Source organism: Nomascus leucogenys, chromosome 21 (genome assembly GCF_006542625.1).
Source record: "Nomascus leucogenys isolate Asia chromosome 21, Asia_NLE_v1, whole genome shotgun sequence".
Lineage (NCBI taxonomy): Eukaryota > Metazoa > Chordata > Mammalia > Primates > Hylobatidae > Nomascus > Nomascus leucogenys.
This window is the reverse complement of record NC_044401.1, coordinates 2,141,199-2,164,208: the sequence shown is the minus strand read 5'-3', so window position 1 is coordinate 2,164,208 and position 23,010 is coordinate 2,141,199. Positions and strand designations below refer to the sequence as shown.

The window sequence follows — 23,010 nt, the reverse complement described above, 5'->3', positions numbered from 1 at the left end:
TCAAAGAGCCGGCTCGGCGGGGCAGGAAGCGGCGGCTGCCGCTGCGGGTCCTGCGAGGAGAGCGCGATTTCCTTCGGGGCTGCCCAGTTATCTCTGGAGTCGCAGAACGGCTCTCGGGAGAACGCGTTCTCTACCGCAACCCCGTGCTCCTCAACCCACCCACCTACTTCCTCCAGCTCTACACACTCACAGGCACGGAGCTGCCAAAAATTTCCACCCTCCGCCCCCTCCCTAGCTAACTTCCTTCCAGCGTTTCCTGAGCTGGATGATCCTAGGATTTGTAAGACAGGAAAAAAAGGAAGGCGTGAGGGCGGGCAGGAGGGACAGGATGCTTGTTTTTCGCTCTACCAAAGCCGTCTGAAGGCGAGACAGCGGGCCCAGGGCCCGGGACCCACCGCAGCCCCCTGGGCAGTCTCCTCGTCCCGCGTCCGCGTCCTCTCCGGGGCACTTAGGAAGGCGGGGGGAGGAGAGCTCGCCTTCCCTCCTAAGCGGAGGAGAAACACCCGAAGACACCGCAGGAGCCTGTGAAAGTCCCTGGGACTCCAAGTGAGGAAGTGACACTCCCAGGCGAGCCGGCCCGCGGCTGCCAGTCTGCACGGCCTCGGCACGGCGGCCCCGGAGCGGCGCGGGGTGGATCTCAGGCTGTGCCGGCCCGCGCCCCGCGGGGTCCATGCGCAGGGCCCCCAGCCCAGGTTCTTCCATCTTCCGATGCGGCCCCCCAGAGCCGCGGGGCAGCCGGTGATCTAGCTCGGGAGCCCATCTTACAGCGGTGCCAAGCAGAGGGGCGGCAGAGACGGAGGGGCAGCCTCTTTGGGACTAACTCATGAAGAACAAGGGTGCTAAGCAGAAGCTGAAACGAAAGGGAGCCGCCAGCGCGTTTGGCTGTGACCTGACGGAGTATCTGGAAAGCTCGGGACAGGATGGTAATGTGCCTTGGCCTTTCTCCCCCGCCCTTCTTTTTGTTTGAGGGAGAGATGGACTCTCTCGAGTTGTGTTAGAATCGGTTCACAAGTTAATGTATTCCAGGCCTGTGCGCTCATTGTACTTTTTTTTTTTTTTTTAAGAACATAAACGATTCTTAAGGTGCACAGCGCTGCCGTCCCGGCGCGCAGAAGCTGCTGTGTCAGTCCTTCCGTTTGCCTCACACAAGCTGCTAATGGGTGGTACTGCCGCAAGTTTACCGGGCCACCTCAGGGGATGGGGGTGGAAGCTGCAGAGGTCCCAGTCCTAAACTTGGCATGTTGGAAGGGAGTGAGGAGGGGTGGACATGTGGGATGGTGATCAGTGGGCTTCCCTGGGTACAAAATCATGACCGCCTTAGCTGTCCCTCCTGGGCTCTCCAATTTCGTCTGCTCACATCTTTTTTTATTAATGTGTTAGAAGGCAGTTGGGGGTGGGGGTGGGGGAGGATCCTGGCTGGGGGAGTGGTTGCACAAACATTTCTGAATTTCTGAGCTGATGCCAAATATATAGTACCTCCACCCCCTTTCCACAACCCCTCCCCGCCCTGCAAGACCTTTTCCCTCCTCTTGGCTTTCGGATTAACATTTGGTGTGTCAGACAAGAAGAGTGTTGTAAAAAGGTCAGAGGGCCTCGATTTTTAAATAGTTTAGGGTAAGTAGAGAAAAGGAAAACTTCTCTGTTTTCAAGGTCAGATGGGGGTAGGGGGGAAGTTGGGGATGGGGGAATCTAGCGGAGACAATTTAAACATTTGTTGGGGAAGGGGGAAAGAAAACACCATCTAGATTACAATAACAGCGTTTGAGCTTAGAAGTGTTTAATCATACGAAAGTTGGAAAATTGAGCATTAAATGACTCCTTTTGTAAGGTTGACTGGTTTTGCACTTACCCATGACAAAAAGGCCTTGTCTTCAGAAGCTTCAGCGAGAGGAAAATAGCCTACTATATGGGCCATGTGTTTATACATAGATAGATACAACAAAGGGGAAAACTAAGGGCTGTGTAACTGTGCGGAATAATTCTGCCTCCAGGAAAATAATCTCAAAACCTATTTGATTAGTCCCTATCGAATATGCATTTCAAAAACAGTGCAATGCTTTTGTTTCACTTCTGTTTTTTGGGAGACTCAGCACCACCTAGTAATTTGCAGTGGTGTGATATTCCTGTGGTATTCTAGAGTTCAGTCTGCTGTGTCATTAGGGCAAATAGCCTAGGATTTTACAGCTTGGAGAACCACAGGTTTCAAAACTGACTCTTTTGAAATTGATGCATAACTTAACACTTCATTGAATCCTCACCAACCATCTGGAGAGGTAGATTTGAGATAAAAATCACTTGGTTTGAGTTTTTTTGAGTGTGAGAAAACTCTAAGTATGCCTCTTAACCACCATCATCAGAAGTTTACAGTGAAAGGTTCCCCTTCACCTATTTTTGCAGGGGCCTTCAAGTAAACCTCCAGGTACGCTAGGAATGCTCCTGGGATGCCACCTTTCACCATGCGGGTGTTATTCTGGCCCCTCCCTCAAAGCTATGAGAGTTGCATAGGGGTGCTTGCCAGCCCTGTTCATTCTTACAAACTAATAGATCATAGGATGAGCCAGAACGCCAGGGTTCTGTGAAGATACCTCAAAGGCAGCTTTAGGCAGCTGTTCTTTCACCTGCTTTATATTTTGGGCTTCTGCATATGTTTCATTTAGACAAAAAAAAAAAAAACAGGAAAGAGACTACTGCTTAAAAGAACGACAAGGCTGGGCGCGGTGGCTCACGCTTGTAATCCCAGCACTTTGGGAGGCCGAGACGGGCGGATCACGAGGTTAGGAGATCGAGACCACCGTGAAACCCCGTCTCTACTAAAAATACAAAAAATTAGCCAGGCGTGGTGGCGGGTGCCTGTAGTCCCAGCTACTCGGGAGGCTGAGGCAGGAGAATGGCGTGAACCCGGGAGGCGGAGCTTGCAGTGAGCCGAGATTGCGCCACTGCACTCCAGCCTGGGTGACAGAGCGAGACTCCGTCTCAAAAAAAAAAAAAAAAAGAATGACAAACCAGTACCCCGGGTTCCCCACCCTGGGGAGGAGGAAAAGAAGCCCAGAGGGGTAAATTGGCCTGCCTAAGGTCGTACAGCTAATCATGAAGGATCAGAGGGCCCTCCCTGGCTTGTTAGGTTCCTTTGCCCTCCCTGGCTTCTGTGTCTAAGCCAACATTCTCTTCGAATGGTATTTTCCCCCTAAATTGAAAGCAGACAGCCCTGTTACAGGATCAGCAAACTCTGAAGACTGAACATACCTGATGAGAGTTCAGCTTTGAAAGGAAAGGCAACTGACCCACTTAATGATCCACACACTGTGATTGTGCCACACGGAAATTAGACATGCATAATATACTGCTTATGTAAATAAGAGTAATTAGAATTTATTTTTTCCCACAGCTAAAACTAATTGGATGGTTTTTTTCCATATATTTCTGATAGTGTAGCATCAATGAACAAAGTCAGTGCTAATGGTTTTCTCTAAAGTAATGTTGCCTCTTTGTGGACTCTCTGAAACATGTATTGATTCATAGACAAGGCCTGGACTCTGCTTCTGGGAGGAAAAGCTGAGCTGGGCACTGGCCCTTTGCCCACCACCTTGGAAGATCAGCCCAGAATGCTGAGGGTGACAAGTCATTGTGGTAACTGGGAGCCAGGGGGCTGGAGAAGGGCTCCCTGGACTGACATCATGGTTACTGAACTTTGAAGGTCAAGGGTGGTGCAGTGGACCTGCATTGAGACAGGCAAGATAGGTTCAGGTTTGGGAGTACCAGGGGAGAAGACCAAAGATTTAGGGAGGCAAAGAGAGCCCCTGTCCTTGGACAGGGAAGGAAAGCCCTGAGCTGGAGTGGAGGACAAAGCGGGGTGATGATAAGCTATGCTCAGGGCATCTGAACACGGGGACGCCACATGCTTAAGTGGGAACTCTGGGGAGAGAAAGGCTGAAGACAGAGAATGAATGTCGTATGCTTCTGTAATTTGCTGAGGCTCAGCCCTGCTACTTTCAGCTGGACAAATCTGACAAGGCTGGGCGTGTGGTTTACAAATAGGTGTTCAGCTTAGGGCAGACATTGCTCAGGGCCAATTGTCAACCTTAATCTTTGGGAAGCTGATGAAAAACAGAAACCCTTTCCTTAGAATCTCACACAGACACACACACACACACACACAAACACCGTGTATGCAATTTCTGCAGGTATCTACATAGATGCCAATTTCAGACCCTGCTCTGATCACCCCTCACTGGCTACACAGGGGGGCCTGATATCCAGGACCAATTTTCCCTCTTCTTTGACCACTTTTCTCTAGCCTGGTAAAAAGGGAGCAATGAACACTCTTAGCCTGGTAAGAACACTCAAGAATGGCATGAAGTGGCTCCTGGCAGACTTGCCAAGAGCCTCTTGTACTTCCCCTCCAACACAGTGGCTGCTGCCCCCAACCCCCAGCTCTCCCCTGGGAACCGGCTAACTTTCTCTTCCTGTCTGGAATAAAGGGAGATCATCCCTTCCTTACCGCTGCTGCTGAAAATAGTATAGTTTTCTTTTTCTTTTCTTGACCACTGAATAAGAAGGCCCTTGCTTGCAGCTGTATAATGAAAACCACATCATGTTGCTGCCTGTGGTTGGGAGGTTGTGGGTGAAGCTCTGCGAGGTCATAATGTGCCCATGGTCGTTTCCTACCTCTCCTTCATATGCCAAGTGTTCTGGGTCTTCTATTAGAGCTTGGAGATGGTTGGGGCCAGGAGCCAAGAGGCAAGTAAGAGAGTGTTATAGGAAAATTATCTTCTTCCTTTGGGTTGACTTTACTTTAATGGCTGAGGATTTTCTTGCTCCTCTGAGCAATCTTTGTTTATTTTACCCACTCCCTGGTAAAAAGTGATACCGAGCTTCCAAGCTGACAAAGAAAAGAAGGGGCGACGATTGTGCCAAAAAGGGCTGCAGCCACGTGCAGCCTGTTCACTGCACAAACTGCACCCAATGCGTGCCCAAGGACAAGGCTATTAAGAAGTTCTTCATCCAAAACACAGTAGAGGCCACCGCTGTCGGGGACATTTCTGAAGCAAGCGTCTTCACCGCCTATGTACTTCCCAAGCTGTATGTAAAGCTACATTACTGTGTGAGTTGTGCCATTCACAGCAAGGTAGTCAGGAATTGATTTTGTGAAGCCTGCAAGGACCAAGCACTCCCACCCTGATAATAGATGTGCAGGTGTTGCCCTACGGCCTCCACCAAAGCCCATGGAAGGAGCTGAGTCCTTAAGGGCTGAAGAAAAACTATCCTCTCGAGAAAAATAAAATGGAAGTTGTACTTAAAAAAAATTAAAAGGTGATATTGCTGGCTCTGGCCCCATGGCTCTCAGTGATGGCAACACATTAAAATTACCGGAGAGCTTTAAGAAAAAAATGCTGATGCTCAGACCCCTCTAAGAGCAATGAAATCAGAATCTTTCCTAGACGATGTGGATACATAGGCAGGGTTATATTTTTCCTTGGATAAGCGGCCTTAGCTTATTCCCCTGGATAAGCGGCCTTAGCCATTCAGAACGCACCTTCTGAACGTTTGATAAGAACCGTCAGCCTTTTTATTCCTAAAATTTTTTTCCTAGTTCTTACCGCACTGAAAAAATACACATTAACATATATATGACGTATCTTTCATATGTAATGTATATGTTTGATTTGAGGCATGGCAGAGGGAGGGTTCATAGCGAATAAGTGCCATTACAAATAAGACTTTAAGCCTGATGAGAGTAAGCCCCGGTATCTCAAAGACCAAGGATAAAGCAACGGGAACTTTTAGATGTGACTCTTCTACACTTCTGAGGCTAAATGATTCTCTTTCTTTGTTTATCTATTTATTTAACAAATATTTATTAAGGCACTGTGGTAGATACTGTGGAAAAAAAAAGATTGGCTGTAAGCTCAAGAAAGTTACAGTCTAAGGGATATGAACAAAGTTTCAGATCAATTAAGCTTTGAAGTTAGCTGTCATAGCCGAAGGAAAAGCTGAAGAAGAAAATTCGAAAGTTTTGATCTCCAATTAAATAGACAAGAGACTCAAACATCAACAGCAGCAAAGTCTTAGCAAAGAAGGTAAATATTTTCTGTTCAAGAAAAGATTTAACCTTGAATGGAGAACGAAGGCAGGGATTTTTTCTTTGGCTTAGCTGCTTCCTTTCCAGCAGCTTGCCTGGCACATCATGGTCACACCTTCCCTGACTAACTCTTCATCCTTTGGGTCTCAGCTTTGGAAGATTCTGGAAACCTCCGATCCTCCTGAGGCAGATGCCCCTGCTGGAGGATCCCATTAGGAGTTTTGGAACCTTACTGTCTGGAATAGAAGCCCAACTTTGCTTGTTCCCAGCTGAGTGACCCTGGAGCCAGTTATTTACCCTCCCTGGGTCTCAGTGTCCTCACTCATGAAATGATGATAATAAGATTGATACGAAAATAAATGAGTTAATATGGTTAAAGCACTTAACAGAGGGCAAGCACATGGTAAACCATAAGTGTAGCTATTACATGGCACCCTGAGTTTACTCTAGCATCACCACCTACCATCCAGGACTGAGTGGATGAGGCTCTAATTAAATGAGTAAATGATATGATAAGATGGAGCTAATCCATCACCAAAAAGGACAGGAAGCAGGTTGCTTGCCCTACTGAATGAAGAAGCCAATTTATGCAAGGATTTCTCAGAGTCACTACACTCAGCAACTAAAGGTCACCCTAAAATTAAAGAGCCCTCAAAAGGCCTAAGACACAGCCACAGCTGGGCACGGTGGCTCACGCCTATAATCCCAGCACTTTGGGAGGCCAAAGGGGGCGGATCACTTGAGGTCAGGAGTTCGAGACCAGCCTGACCAACATGGTGAAACCCCATCTCTACTAAAAATACAAAAAAATTAGCTGAGTGTGGTGGTGGGGGTCTGTTATCCCAGCTACTTGGGAGGCTGAGGCAGGAGAATCACTTGAACCCGGGAGGCAGAGGTTGCAGTGAGTCGAGATCATACCACTGCACTCCAGCCTGGGCGACTGAGCGAGACTCCATCTCAAAAAAAAAAAAAAAAAATGAAAGACACAGCCACTACTGAGTCCAGCAGAACTGAAGCAGCAGTCAGGTCCTGGATGTGGAGCTTGTGGAGCGAGAACAGCAACTTCGTGGGCTTGAGTTTAGAGGGGCATCCCCGCATTTGGGCTCCCAGAGTGAAACAGGAAGAACCGAAAAAGGAGAATTAGGCTTTAAACATGGAGCAAACTGACTGGCTAACTTGAGGCTGAGCTGTAACTTACTCTGTGTAGTCTGGAGATGACAACCCACACAGAGAATAGAAACAGCCACTTCCACATGCCTCCCTTCTGCCCACTCTTTAGACCTCTGCCAAGAGCCCCTGGGCCACAGGGACAGCCTCACCCTTTCTCCTCCCGCTGTCTACCCCCACTGGCCGCCACCCAGATGCCTTCTAGCTTCAGGAGGCCCAGGCTTTGGGGCTGCTAAGGAAGCCCACTCCCTTGTTGCCTCAGCCCTACCCTGGAGCTAAGAACAGTCTGCGGGGTGAGGGAGAGCTGAAGGCCTGCTCTTGTGCTGGGACAGAGGGAAACATGTTGAAACTAGGAACACATTTTCCTATAGCTGATGCTGTAAGCAGTGGACACACTCTCCAGTGCCATTAGAGCTGTAGTTTTTGATGCATTTGCTTCATCCTCCTCCCCTTAGCCTGTTAGGCATCTGTGGGCTAGCCTGGGAACCTTTTCTGTAGGGTGGAAGCAGCCGTGAGGGGAAACACATTCCGAATTCCAAAAGTGGATTGATCACTGCTTCAAGTTCTCAAGCACTTGATGGGGACTGTTTTTTACCAGGAATCACCTCGCTGCAGAGAGGTTTCCTGGGCTTTTGTGGCTGTGGGTGAGGCTCTGCAGCAGTGGGTGGAGAAAGGGGATGGGGCTCTAAGTTCCAGGACTCTGGGCATAAGAACTGTCACTGCCCTGCCACCTCCCTTGCCGTTAGCTAAGTCTAGCTAAAGATTCTGGAACAAAGTAGTGATAGACTCTTCTAGTTGGGGCTACCCATTGCTCATTTCCTCCAGAACAGACCACACTTGCTCTGAGCCACCTTCCCACCCTGGCCTCTGCGTCTGAGGACTCCACTTCCTTCTAGCGGTTCCTTCAGACCAGCCTTGAGGCCCAGGAACATAGAGTTAGCTTTCTTCCCATTTCAGTGCTTACAGTGTATTTAAGCCAATGTGACATTTTCCTACTTAATCCCCAAGCTTCAAGTTATTTTTCTTTTTGCCTATGGGTACATGTCCTACCCAATTTCCTGAGCTGTTTCCCCCTATGCACCAACAGAAATGTCACTCTTGAGTTAAACTGATCTTGCTATTTCTCCCCCAAGGGGCTGGCCTCAAGTACTGATTGAGTGAGGGCCACAGCCTGCTGGAACTTCAGGAGTCTAGATAGCACTCTTTGTCTCTCTAGGCTTTGCCACAATATACAATTTCAACTAAGGCTTCACGTTTAAAACCCCTGGGAACAAACAGGCTGACTGTAATTCAGAGGAGAATAATTAATTGGTACCAGATTTTTTTTCTAAGAGCAGAGTTTGATAGAGAAAGATGAAAACATTAGGCTGCTGAATAGCTGAAGGGAAGAGGAGGAAGAGGAGGTCTCTTAGAGGAAGAGAAAGGACTTAGGAAGTCTGAGTCCCACATCAGGCCTTGTTGTTATTTTCGTTGGTAGTAAGTGCTACTTATCTGTGTTGATTTCTTACTCTGTGCCAGTCATTTTATACATGCAAAGTAATATTTCAGTATCTTTAAGAATTGGGCATTTTAATCCCCATTTTACGAAAGAGAAAACTGAGTGATTTAACCAAGTGATGCCGAGATTATGGAGATGGGAAAGGCAGAATTGAAATCAAGATCTGTATGACTCCTAAGGCCATGGTCTCAGGCACGAATCACATCTCCTAGGATAGCATATTTCATAATTTGGCATTAACAGTTTTGCCACAACCTATGAAAAGTGATTTTTCTCCCTTTGCTTTGTTTTTCCCACAGCCTAAACCATGAAGAGTCATAGTAACAATGGACATTTGCATAGCACTTTACCCTCTGCAAGGTGCATTTCACACACATGGATCTAAACCTACCAGCTTTGAAGCCCAGCTGGACCCTATCTTTTCCTCCCAGGTCCCTTGCCCACTGCAGCCACATCTTCTTCACCTCTTGGAATACCCACTGCCTTAGGGTCAGGGGTACCCAATTTGTTATGCATTCTACCTGTTGTTTTGTTCTCTAATATTTTATGTATGCAAATCGATGGTGAGTTCCCCTGAAGGCAGATGTGGTAGCTCACTGTGGCTCTCTCAGGGTGAGCCCCATGTGGGACATGCAACAGTTGATTCATTGACCCTACTTCCTTCTTCAGAAAACCAGTGTTTGTGCCCTTCTAGGAAGCTCAGGACAAGGCACATTGCTGATGTGCTGGATTATCAGGAATCCAATTGCTTAATGGTCCCCACAGGGGTTCGTAGCTGCTCCCAAATAGAAACTGACCCAGGCTTTGCACAGAACTCCCCAGAAACACTGCCTTTTCCTAGTTCCTCACCAGTCACTCCTTGGTATGAACCACATTCTTGGCGAGGCCCCAGAACCAACTGAGTTTCTGGGATCGAGTCTCAGGCACTCTTTGTTCTCGTTTAAGCTTGGTTGATGCATACCAGGCCCTGGTACCACGCCCATGGCCTGATGCTGGCCCAGAATGCCTTGTAGGCCCCCTTCCCAACACCACTGGAGGGAGAGGGGTGAATGTCACCCCTCCCCACAAAAGCAACGTATACCAGCTCTCACTGTTATAGACACTAGAAAACAGCTTGACATATAAGCTAGGATTCTGGCACACTGTAAATAAATCTATAGGCTATGTGAAGGCAATTGAGCTAATTTGTGTGATTATGCATATTTCTTTCCCCAGCTCTTTTCATGTTTTTTTTGTTGTTGTTGTTGAGACGGGGTCTCGCAGTGTCGCCCGGGCTGGAATACAATGGCGCGATCTCGGCTCACTGCAACCTGCACCTCCTGGGTTCAAGCGATTCTCCTGCCTCAGTCTCCCAAGTAACTGGGATTATAGGCACCCACCACCATGCCTGGCTAATTTTTCATATTTTTAATAGAGACAGGGTTTCACTATGTTAGCCAGGCTGGTCTCAAACTCCTGACCTCGTGATCCGCCTTCCTTAGCCTCCCAAAGTGCTGGGATTACAGGTGTAAGCCACCGCACCCGGCCTCTTTTCATGTTTTAATCAGATCCTATCTGGAATGGAACTTTCAATTCAATGCAACAAGTATGTAATGGGATTCTAACGTGCCAGACACTGTTGGGTTTACAGAGATGCTCTCAAGTTGCTCCTGACCTAAAGGATTCAAAGAGGGAAAACAACTGAAAGAAGTACAAAGAAGAATGGAATGAGGGCTGTAGAGGATGAGCAAGCAGGGGATGTGCACATGTGAGGCAGCCAAGTGAGAAAGGACCATTAGATAGAGTGGGTTGTTTTCACAGGGGGAATAATCAGTAAAATTATAAAACAAACATCATCTGACTGAGTTATGACAGAGCTATGGGAGGATGGGAGGATGGGTCTCTAGAGGCAGGAAACCACAGGGATTTGCCTGACACTTGGAATTGGTCACACCCTTCTGCACCCTGGGGAAGAACAGGCTTAAAATCTGGGAAAGGCAGCTGAGGGTACTTAGAGTGGTGAGGCTGAGATTGGCTGCAGTGACAGAAGCCTCCCTTCAGCTGCAGGGGAGTGAACCTAACCTCAGGAGAGGGCAAACCAGCTGATAATAACAAGAGTGGCCTTTGATTTGGCTTATCGTGGCTTGGTCTATCCCCTGCCCAAGCACAGAAGAATGGAGAATTCTGTTAAAATTAGCTGGGCTTGGTGCTGGGCACCTGTAGTCCCAGCTACTTGGGAGGCTGAGGCAAAAGAATTGCTTGGACCCGGGAGGCAGAGGTTTCAGTGACCCAAGATCGCGCTACTGCAATCCAGCCTGAGTGACAGAGTGAGACCCTGTCTCAAAATAAAATAAAATAAAATAAAACTTTTAAAAAATGATGCTAACTGACCCTCTGTTTCTTGATTAAATCTATCTGTATGGCATAAATGTCCAACTGCAGAGTCTTCCACTCTATGGAAAGTTCTGTTTTGTCCCCATCTTATAAAGAAGGACCAACTCAGAGAGGTTAAGTAACTTGCCTCCTGTCACCCAGCCAGGAAGCGGTAGAAGCAAGACTCCAGCGGTGTCTGTCCAACATTAAATTCTCCTTCCATGGCTTTGTCTGCTCTTGACCCAACGAGACACAGCTATGCTAGCAGTAAAACAGGTCTGATATGCAGAGCTCCATTTTGTCATGCATTGCCAAGGTGATAAGTTCAGTAGGATTTAGTTAGACTTAATAAAACTTCTGGCAATTGAGTTCCCATCCCCAGTTTTTCAAAGTGGAACACTTAGGTTCCAAATGGCAGGATTCTAAACAGAGAGCATGCCCTGTTACCATAAGTAGCCCCTTCCACCACTTCTTTCCCATCTGTTTCCTGCATGCTGAGTATTATTGGGAAACAATGATGTCAACTCTTCCATATAAATCTACACCTCCCTGCCAGCCCCTCCCCTACAATGCATATTTTTGTTCCTCTTTCTGGCTTTTGTCTTGCTGTTCTGCTAAGGACTCGTGCTTTTGGCGACAATTGTTGGCTTCCTTTTTAATCTTTCTTTTTAACAAGTTTTAGCTATTTAAGCTTTATTGTGGCCTTCAAAGTGCACATGCTTTTTGGGGCCTATATTTGGAAAATCCTTTGTTTGGCTAATAGCTAGAATATGAGCTTGGTACTAATGGAGAAGAGCCATTTTGCTTTCTGGAAAAGCAAAACCAAATGCAGGTCTCTGAAACAAGCTCAGAGCTGAGGACAGAAACGCTGTTTGGGTTGGGGGCCCTCTGAGGCTGCATTAAAGCTGTAGCTGACCTGGGCACAGAGCCTATAGCTAAAGGACAGGAGACTATCCCTTCAAGTAATCTGTAAAGGTCCTGTTTTCCCCCCTCCTAAGCCTGACTTGCAAATGGGGCATGGTTTCCTCAGTTCTCCTTTCTTTAGTACCTCTAAAGACAATCGGAGGGCTAGTTCTCTGGTTACAGTATGAGTTTTGAATTCAGAGTCCAAGAATTCCGGACCTCTCTTTTAATTCTTGGGCAGCATTTCTCAAACTTTACTGGGCATAAGAAAGACTAACAATGTAATTCTTGCTTTTAAATTTTAATTTTAAAATTAAATATTAGTCAAATTTAGTATACTGCTAGAGATACTCTTCAAATCCAATTTTGGACTCCTTGAGACAAAATGGACATCTAATAAAAGTTTTCAAATGGGGCTGGTGCGGTGGCTCAGGCCTGTAATCACAGCACTTTGGGAGGCGAGGCGGGCGGATCACTTGAGGTCAGGAATTCAAGACCAGCCTGGCCAACATAGTGAAACCCTGTCTCTATTAAAAAAAATTATAAAAATTAGCTGGGCATGGTGGCGTGTGCCTGTAATCCCAGCTACACGGGAGGCTGAGGCAGGAGAATTGCTTGAACCTGGGAGGTGGAAGTTGCAGTGAGCCGAGATCGCACCACTGCACTCCAGCCTGGGGGATGGTGTGAGACTTTGTCTCAAAAAAAAAAAGTTTTCAAATGGGTATTTGCATAGGTTGTGTAGTGTCTGGGTCCATGGAGAACATACGATTCTACTGAATGGGTTCCATAGTTTATAGGGCAGCAAGCTGTAAAGTGCTGCTGCAAGTCAGGATTCTGAGGTCCAGTTCCTCAGGGATTTTACTTTTGTTGGTCTGGGGTAGGAAATCCACATTTTAAAGATGAGCTCCAGGTGATCTAATATCCTTGGCCTACTGATCTCACTTTGAGAAACACTGATTTAGCACATAGAAAGAAGCAGCTATGTGAAATGACATGATTTTTATTCATTATACTTTTATATTGCCCAACATTTCAACAGTGAAGATATATTTTTATCTTTTAAATCAGAAAGAAACATTTCTAAAATTATTGTAGGAATAGTGTGTCTTGAGTCATTGGTTTTTTCATAAATGCCCTTTGTTTCAATCTTTATTTTTAGAAAAAAACTAAGTCTGTTAGTTTTTTTTTTTTCCTGCCTTAATAGATGCAGTATAGTGAAGCCAATTAACCTCTCCGCAGTGTAGCAGGGTGGTTGAGCATATGGTTTCTTTGCTGATAGACTACCATGGTTCAAATTCCAACTCTACCACATGCTAGCTTTGTGACCATGGACAAGCTACCAAACCGCTCTATGCCTCAGTTTCCTCATCTGTAAAGTGGAGGTTATGATGATAATGGTACCTACCACATAGAGTCATTATGAGCATTAAAGCAACTAGTGCACTGTTCGGAATTTAGTAAACCTTCCATACATGTTAACTATGGTTATCATTTCCTCGAGGATTGGAAATCTTACTGTGTTTCAGCCTTATTACTAAAAGTGTGGTTCCTGGGTTATGCTAAAGATGTGGAAGTTGAGAAAGCTGAGAACAAATGTTCCAAGGCCCCCATCTATCCCTAGGGGCTTCTTTCTTTAGGAAATTATCTTATATGTACACAATTATTTATTTCCCTTGGTTGGATGTATAAAAATGCTAGTTTTAAGATTCTAGTCTGTTGATAAATATATCTGGGGTGGGAATGTGGCAAAATTTCTAAGTTTTATATTTCTTTAGCAATTAAAAAAAGAAAATAATCTAAAAATAATTCTTCCTCCCTTATAAAAGTTATGGTAAAAAGGCTATAATCACAGTGACAGCCATCCAGCCTGCTAGTTTCCATCTGTATTTCCGGGGGAGTTATAAATCTGGCAATCAAGTCTGTTTCCATCATTGATGGAACAATCTAAGTCCTGGATTTTTGCTGGCCCATATGACATCTCACATATGCCTATTTATTTGCCCCAAAACTGCATTTTGAAAGTTGACGGAATGAGGTAAATCTGGCTTGAGACTGAATCCAAGTATGAATTAACGGCAAAAAAAAAAATGCTCAATCTTAAGCTGTAGGAACAGCAACAGAGCGTATAGATCAAGGGATCCATCCTGCACTCTTCAGGACTGGAGTCACGCATGGAGCGTTGTCTTTATTCTGGAGCTGCATTTTAACATGCAGGCTTGTACACGGAATTATATTTAGCAAGGTGATCAGAAGAGTGAAGCATTGTAAAATGCTACAGATGACAAATGAAGTTGCTGAAAATGTTTATTATAGACAAGTGAAAGCTGCTTCCTTTGCAGACATGACCATGCTGGCCTCGCTGGGTCGTTGTGTTTGTTGTCCCTTGTCTTAGTTTCCTATTGCTTCCATAACAAATTACCACAAACTTAATGGCTTAAGACAATACCAGTCTATTATCCTACAATTTTGTAAGTTAGAAGTCCAACACAGCTGTCACTAAAGTCAAGGTGCAAGCTGTATTTCTGGAGGCTCTAGGGAAGAATCCATTTCCTTGCCTTTTCCAGCTTCCAGAAACCACCCACATTCCTTGGCTTATGGCACCTTCCTCCATCCGTCTTCAAAGCCAGCCATATTGCATCTCTTCCACCATTTGTCCAAAGTCATGTCTTTCTCTTCCCACAGCTGGGAAAGCTTCTCTACTTTCAGTGACTCATGTGATCAGATTAAGCCTGCTTGTATAATCCAGGATACTATCCCCATCTCAAGGTCCTTAACCTAATCACATCTGTAAAGGCTCTTTGTATAGAAGGTAACATGTTCACAGGTCCCAGGGATTACGGCATGGACATCTTTGAAGGGCATCATACTGCTTACCGCCCTGCGGAAAGGTGTTGCACTGGGCAAATTGCCTATACCTGATGACCTTTGAAGTCTTCCCCAATTCCTAAACATGGTCATTATATGATTTTTTTTTGTTGTAAAATTTTAGACAGGGTCTCACTTTATCACCCAGGCTGGAGTGCAGTGGTGCACTCTTGGCTCACTGCAGCCTTGACTTCCTGGACTCAAGTGATCCTCCCGCCTCATCCCCCCAAGAAGCTGGGACTGCAGGCATGCACCCCCATGCCTGGCTAATTTCTGTAATTTTTGTAGAGACAAGGTTTCACCATGTTGCCCAGTCTAGTCTCAAACTCCTGGACTCAAGTATTCCACTCACCTTGGCCTCCCAAAGTGCTGGGATTACAGGTGTGAGCCAGGGTGCCTGGCCAATTAATCCAGTTTGGTACACTGTTAGAAATACTCCCTAAATTCCATTTCCAATTGCTTGAAACAAAATGGACAAACGGAAAGCCCTTTATGTCAGGGTTTGTGAAGAACATGTCATTCTACTAAATGAGTCTCTAGTTTGTAGACTGCAAGTGTAAAGTGCTGCTGGCCTGTCAGTAATATGTGTTCAGCCCTGTTGACTGCTGAGGAAGCCACAGAAGTGCTGGAATCATAGCCCCCATCGATTGAGAACTTGCCTCTTGCCAGGCCCTGTACAAATGTTAACTCATGTATCTCTGAAAACAGCCCTAGGAGGTCAGAGAAGAAAGTAGAGGTTGGGTGCAGTGGCTCACACCTGTAATTCCAGCACTTTGGGAGGTTGACGCAGGAGAGATGTTTGAACTCAGAAGTTCAAGACCAGCCTGGACAATATGGCAAAACTCTGTCTCTACAAAAAAAAAAAAAATACAAAAATTAACCAGGCATGGTGGCGCGGGGCTGTGGTCCCAGTTACTCAGGAGGCTGAGGTGGGAAGATTGCTTGAGCCCAGGAGGTCAAAGCTGCAGTGAGCTGTGATCATGCCACTGCACTCCAGCCTGGGCGACAGAGCGAGACTCTGTCTCAAAAAAAAAAAAAAAAAAAAAAACTATCCCCCCCGACAGCACCATGGACAAGTTGTCTTCTGCGAATCCGGTCCCTGGTGCCAAAAAAGTTGGGGACACTGGCTTAGACAACCACCATTTAATGAGAGCGCTTTAAGTTAGGTAATGCCTGTTGTAAATGCTCACGTGCCTGGGAAGATTAAAGGCACTACCAACTGTTTTTTAAAATCTCATGTCTCAACAAAGAGAACAAAATAAAATAGAATCTCAGAGAAGTGAAATGATGTGCCCAAAACCACATAGCTGGTACTTGGCAAAGCCAGGGTTCAATCTAAGTCCTGCCTCAGTCTGTCACACTACATGGTCCCTTTCTAAATTATCCTCCCGTCAAGCTGACCAGCATTCACAGGAGAAGCAGCTAGAGAACAATAGATCACATTGGGTAATTGAATGCCTCGGCCACACAGGGGGCCCGGGCTCAGTCTCGGGGGTCAAAAGAGAAAACCAGTTAGGGACTTGGCCTGGAAAAGCTTCCAGGAGAGCAGCCAGAGATGACACAACAACATTCTGTGGTCACCCAGTGGTGTGCAAGAAAGGAGAACCAGACTCCAGAACAGATTCTTAACCAAGTGATTCACCCTCCAGGGAGTTCTTGACTTGGTAATATGGTCCAGACTGGGGGGTCCCCAAACCTCAGGCTGCAAACAGGTATGATCCATGGTCCCTTAGGAACCAGGCTGCACAGCAGGAGGTGAGGGCAGGCAAGGGAGCATTACTGCCTGAGTTCTGCTTCCTGTCAGATCAGCAGCATTTCTAATAGGAGTGCAAATCCTACTGTGAACTGCGCATGAGGGATTTAGGTTGCAGGCTCCTTATAAGAATCTACCTAATGCCTGATGATCTGAGATAGAACATTTTTATCCCAAAACCATTCCCCGCCACCCATCACCACCATGGAAAAGTTGTCTTCCACGAAACTGGTCCCTGGTGCCAAAAAGGGTGGGGACACTGGCTTAGACAACCACCATTTAGCGAGAGCACTTTAAGTTAGGTAATGCCTGTTGTAAATGCTCACACGCCTGGGAAGATTAAAGGCACTACCAACCGTTTTTTTTAAATCTCAGCGGGAATTCACCTAATCAACTTCCTTTTTCCCAACCCAAAATTGGAATTAACTGAAGAAACAGGCTTTTAAAGGGGAAAAGACAGCTTTGAAGGATAGACATGCAGATGAAATGGGTGGGCTGGTGGGGTGCTAACCTCCAACAAGGCAGAAAGTGGTCAATGAAGAGCACAGAAGTGACAGCCTATGTTCCCCTCCATCTGCCTCCAGCTCCCCATCACTCCTGTCCGTTTTAATGCCAGTAGATTCCCCAGTTGACCAATCGTCTCCGTTCCCAGTGTTTCTGCCCTAGAGTAGACCTCTGTTACCTCTCACTTCCAACCGCTGTCATAGTTTCCTCCCTTGAGTAAGAAGAAAATGAGCTCCTTGAAGACCAGCACCCATCCTCTGTTCCTGTGTGTATTAGGTGTCTTCAGGGCTGGCTCATTTCTGCAGGCTCTAAGGGGGAATCTTGCCATTTCCAGCTTCTAGAGGCCTTCCTCATTCCTTGACTCATGTCACCTTTGCTCCTCAGCCTCCATCCTCACATTGTCTTCCTCTGTCTGATCTGCATCTCTCTTATGAAGTGATTACATTAGGACCACTCAGACAATCCAAAATAATCTTCCCATTTCAAGATCCTTAATTTGATAACATCTGCAAAATCTCTTTTGCCATATAAGGTAACATTCACAAATTCTAGGAATAAGGATGTGGACCTCTTTGGGGGGACATTACTCAACAAACCACAGTTTGTTTTCCCACAGGACATGGTTGGCTAGTAGATAGCATTCACTTAAGTGAAGAGAATAGAGTGGTGATTACGGGAGTGGAGGAAGAGATGGACATCAAATGCCACCATCTGCTAAGCACTTAGCAGGCATTGGGTCAGCTGGGACACTGGGAGGAACAGGTATTATCTGTCCTGGGGAGGGAATGTAGGAGACAGGGTCACAATCCCATATGATGGACATATCTTCAACAGATTCTCACATAAACCACAATAGGAAGTAGATGACATCAGTTCTGACTCAGAAGAGTGGGATCTTAAAAGATGAGTGGAATCTGAGTAGTCTCTGTCTGAAGGGAAGATATTCCAGACAGAGGTAACAACATAAATCAAGGTAGAGTGGTAAAAACAGTACAGCAGGATCAGCATTCTCAAAAGAGAACAAAGGTGACAGTATCTATCCGCCTGAACTCTCTGTTTACAGGAACAAATGGCTAGTTGAGTGACCATTTTAAATCTTCCAGGGAAAAGACGGTGGTGAAGACAAATGTGTCCGTTTAAATTCCAGACTGATAAAGGAAGGGGAAGCTCACAAGAGCCACATTTAAAACCACCTTGTCCTTTTTGTTGTTTTCGTTGTAGCTGTTGAGAAAAAATTGGACCCCGGTCAGAGAATAAACTTATTTCAGGTGGAGGGAAAATGAGGTACCTGGGGCAATTCTAAACCAGAGTTTCAAAGTTTGTTCCATTTATTTATAATTTCAGGAAATTTCATTTCACTCAGTCCTATGGATGATAACTAGAAGGATGTTTAACGTTTCAAATCTAAGTTTTATTTGAGGTGAAAAACTTTGTAATGTTCCTTCTCACCCGCCTCCTGGTCATGCTTCTACTCCATCCCATCTCTTTTTCTTCCAGCCTTCTCTTCATCTTTGTCATTTCCCCAGTTTGAGAAACAATGCAGGATGTGATTTAATAAGGAATAAACACCTGACACAAGTACAAGCCATCTTCTCTTGTAAAATTACAAAAAAAAAAAATAAAACAGCAAAAGTAATTGTTAAAAACAACAATGTGATTTATAAAGTATAAAGTCCCTTCCCACATCCTTGTAGCCCCATTTGTCAGTTATCAGTCTAGACAGATTCATCTAATTCGGTATAATGGAGATTTCCGCAAAGATGGAAACTTGCTCTATCTGTGCTGCCCAGTGTGGTAGCCACTGGCCACATGTGTCTGTTGAGCACTTGAATGTGGCTGGTGCTACCCAGGAACTAAAATTTTAATTTTAATTAATTTAAATGTGGCTGGTGGCAGTTACACTGGATAGCACAGAGACCTTTCTCTGTGTATTTACTAAAAATTCACATGGAGATTGACATTCTTTGTTCTTTTCCCTCAAAAATAAAGTTATATCATACACATGTTCTGAAATATGCTATTTTCAAGTGAGAGTAGACCTTGGAGAACTATCCATTTCGTAACTATAGTTGGTTTCTTTCTTTTTAATCACTGGATGGGATTCTACTGAATGGATGGTTTTTAAAGTGTTAATTATTTTTCAAATCAGATATCACGTTATTGTTGTTTAAAATGTAAAAGACTCTAAAGAGTATAGTAAAAAAATTTCCCTCCCATCCCTGTCCCCAGCTTCTCTGTTCCTCTTCCCAGAATCAACTAGTGTTATTTTCTTGGAAATCCTTCCAAAGATATTTTGTGTATATACAAGCAAATATACATATGTTTTATTTTTTTAATCATAATTTATTTCACCATTGCTTTGTGTATAAAGCTTTCTCTTTTTACAAGTTCCTGTAAGACTTCACTTATTATCTAAATATTGATCACTTATCTGTTGAATATATGAGCCATGTATCATTTTCATTGATAATTTCTATTATCTATAACTTGTTAAATATCAATAATGGCTTCCCTTTGCTGAAGGAATGAGGGTAGAATTTGCTAGCCCACATACTTCTAATTATAGTTTAAACTTGTTTTCCAGTATTCGTGAGGGATTTTGTCTGGTCAGTTGATATTCTGTCAGCTGGACAGCTGGAGTTTAGGCCCTGGAGTAAAGCAGAGGCTGAGAGCAGGGAAGACTTAGAAGCTGTCTGGCCCACAAACTGGCATATCCATGCATCTTGGTCACAGTAGTTATCCAGGCCAACCTGGCACAGATCACAGAGACCCAAGAAGAGTGGCAAAAGCAGGTGAAATGGAGGTGGCAGCCTAAACTGAAAACATATCCTGAAGTTGAGTATCTATATTTTTGGAGATGCTGTAGCCAGAGTATATCTTAAGGTAGGATCAGAAAACATTTATACCCATAGATTCTTATAGTGGGCAAAATGAGAATGTCTTAATAAGAGCTTGTCACCAGTGGCACTCACTAAATCCGTCAATGGCTTTCCAATGCCTGCAAGACAAACACCAACTCCATCAACACCAACAAGGTTTACCACCTTCACATGCAGACACCTGCTTCCTCTGCAGCCTCAATGGACACATCTCCCGACCAGAGCATTATCCCTGGCCATACTCTACTTCTCGCAGTTCCTCAAAAGTGCCATGCTGCTCTTGCCTCCAAGTTTTTGTACATGTTCCTTCCTCTGTGTGGAACACTCTCCTCAACTCTCTTTTTAGCCTCACTTTGGGCCTTGCCAACTCCAACCCATCTTTTGCACCTCAGCTCAGATGTCTCATCCTCCAGGATGCCTTTCGTGGTCCTCCAGAGAAAGAGTTAGGTGCCCTTGGTGTGTGTTCTCATCTTATCCTGTACTTCCCCAATGCTGCTCTTACCATCCTCATCCCCACCTAATCCCTGCCTCATCCTAGACTTTGAATGATCCTGGGTCATCTCTGTGAGACTCAGAAACTGTGTCTTCTGGTGTTCATTATTTTATTGCCAGTGCCTAGCATAATGTTCGTAAATATGTGTTGACTGAGTGGCTGGGTCCAGAGAAGGGCAATGCTGTCTTGGGATTGCGTGGTAGTGAGGTGGAGGTGGAGGTGGAGGAGTGTGTTCTTTATAAGTGTTTTGCACATATGTGTGCATCTGTCATGTGTCTGTGTCCATCCAGTGGGGAGACTGTGGAGGTGGTGAAGGGATCCACTGATGGAGGTCAGGATTGTCTTCATTCTGCAAATAATCGTCATCTGGTCTTAAGCAAATCATCATACTCTTTGTTTCTCAATTTCTTCATCTAAAAGAGGGGTGAGAATTAGGTGAGATAATATAAGCAAAGGGACTTTTAAAATAGAATTTGAATGCTATGTTTGTACTGCAGTTTAGGCACTTGTGTTTAGGAAGAGCTAATGGCCCCAGAGCCTGTATTTACTGATAGGCTGTGAATGGAATGAGTCCTTGTAGACATCCCCCACTGCCACAGTGGAAGGAAATTGGCAGAGCTGTTTTCCTGACATAACCTTCCTCCCCACCCTTGTGCCTCCCCCCAGCCCTGACAGCTTCAGCCATCTGCTACCAGCAGAAGTCCTTCAGGGCCTTCTAGTACATTGTCCAGGTGCATAGCTGGGGATCCCCAGGGGACTCCCTTTCACTCAGTACCAAGATAAACACAGAGATAAACGAACTAGGAGCTAATAAGTCATTTTAGAGCTGAAAGAATCTTAGAAAATCTCTATCCAGAACTCTTATTTAACACGCAGAGAACCTGAGACCCTGGCTGAGTTAGTTGCCTGAGAAGATGCAGCTGGCTCATCGCATTTCTGGCTGGCTGTTTGTGCTGGTCAGAAATCACAGGCCAGTGTGTTTCTCAGAACCAGCCAGCATCAAGGACATCTGAAAGGGTGGGAGGAGGATAAGATGATGGTGCCTTTAGAAGAGAAGACTTCCAAAAGTAAGACTATCTCACAGCTTGTGAAAAATATCACTTATTATACAACTAGTTACAAAGATGACACATACTTAACCACATAAAAAGATGTCCAAGAACATATTAAGTTAAAAAGTTTGCAAAACAGCATATACAGTGTAATTCCATTTGGGTAACTATATGTATAAGAAAAAGTCTGGAGGAAAATACTCAAAAACATTAGCCAGAGCTTTCTCTGGATGGATGCTTTTCTCTTCTGTGTATACTGCTGTTACCGTGTTGTCTGAATTGCTTTTTGTAACAATGAACATGTATAATGTTTATAGTTTGAAAAACCAACAAGGATATTTTCATTTTATAAAACATACATATTCCCTAAATTATTCCAACTTTCTTTTACTTTGATTTCATTTTTATCAAACAAATTTTATTATCTGCAACTTGCTCTTCTCAGTGAGGCCTCCATCTATAAGAAGTCCAAACCCAGGCCGGGCGCGGTGGCTCACGCTTGTAATCCCAGCACTTTGGGAGGCCGAGGCGGGCGGATCACGAGGTCAGGAGATCGAGACCACGGTGAAACCCCGTCTCTACTAAAAATACAAAAAATTAGCCGGGTGTGTTGGCGGGCGCCTGTAGTCCCAGCTACTCGGAGAGGCTGAGGCAGGAGAATGGCGTGAACCCGGAAGGCGGAGCTTGCAGTGAGCCGAGATCGCGCCACTGCACTCCAGCCTGGGTGACAGAGCGAGACTCTGTCTCAAAAAAAAAAAAAAAAAAAAAAGCCCAAACCCAATTTTGAACTTCTATACAAAATAATTCAATTGCCATTTGACATTACAAAGTCATCCCCTCTGAACTTGCCGGCAGAGCACAATGATCACCTTCTAGTGAACTTGCCAAATTCAGGTTATGATTCTGCCAAGGAAAAGACAAGACCCTGGCCTGTGATGACTCTGCAAAGGCCCAGCTTCCCCGCTGCCACCTCTTAAGGCCTCGCTAAGACATCAGCCTGACCCACAGTCCCTGTGGACACTGCTTGGGACTAGGGGTGGTAAGGCAGCCTTACAAACCTTTGATGGTGCATACTCACATCTCTGACGTGGAGAGATAAAGAGCTTTGGTTTGGTGCAAAAGGGGAGCTAGCTACTGCTGTGGATGCTATGCTGACCAGCAGCTGACAATAGTAAGAGGCTTGCACAATACAGAGAGTGTGAAACAAATTTTATTTGGTTTGTAAAAGTGAGGTCCAAGTTAATAGAAGGACAGAGAACTTGCCAAAATGTTGGGGTGGGGAAGGGAGAAAGTAATCCTTAGAGAGCACATCACAGAGTACTCTTACAAATCGTCTCATTGTTCTTCAAAATCCTAGGAAGTCGTGAGGCAGGTAATTATCACACATGCTGTATAATGAGGGCACTCATGTTCCCTGAGGACACAAAGCTGGTAACACCAAATCTGTGGCTTTTACTACTACCTC

At 45.3% G+C, this 23,010-nt stretch overlaps 1 protein-coding gene across 2 annotated transcripts in view; it reads left to right on the top strand.

The window, feature by feature from the left end:
• Positions 1 to 211: 211 nt before the first annotated feature.
• Positions 212 to 23,010, top strand: part of ARHGAP31 (Rho GTPase activating protein 31) — a 125,186-nt gene continuing 102,387 nt past the window's right edge. The window contains exon 1 of one of the 2 annotated variants that reach the window (XM_030801734.1): positions 212 to 923. In XM_030801734.1, the coding sequence (XP_030657594.1) occupies positions 824 to 923 (100 nt within the window). In that variant the 5' untranslated portion in view covers positions 212 to 823. Of the gene's footprint in view, positions 924 to 1,556; positions 1,615 to 23,010 lie in introns of those variants that run through there. The other variant, XM_030801735.1, reaches the window with a different exon arrangement.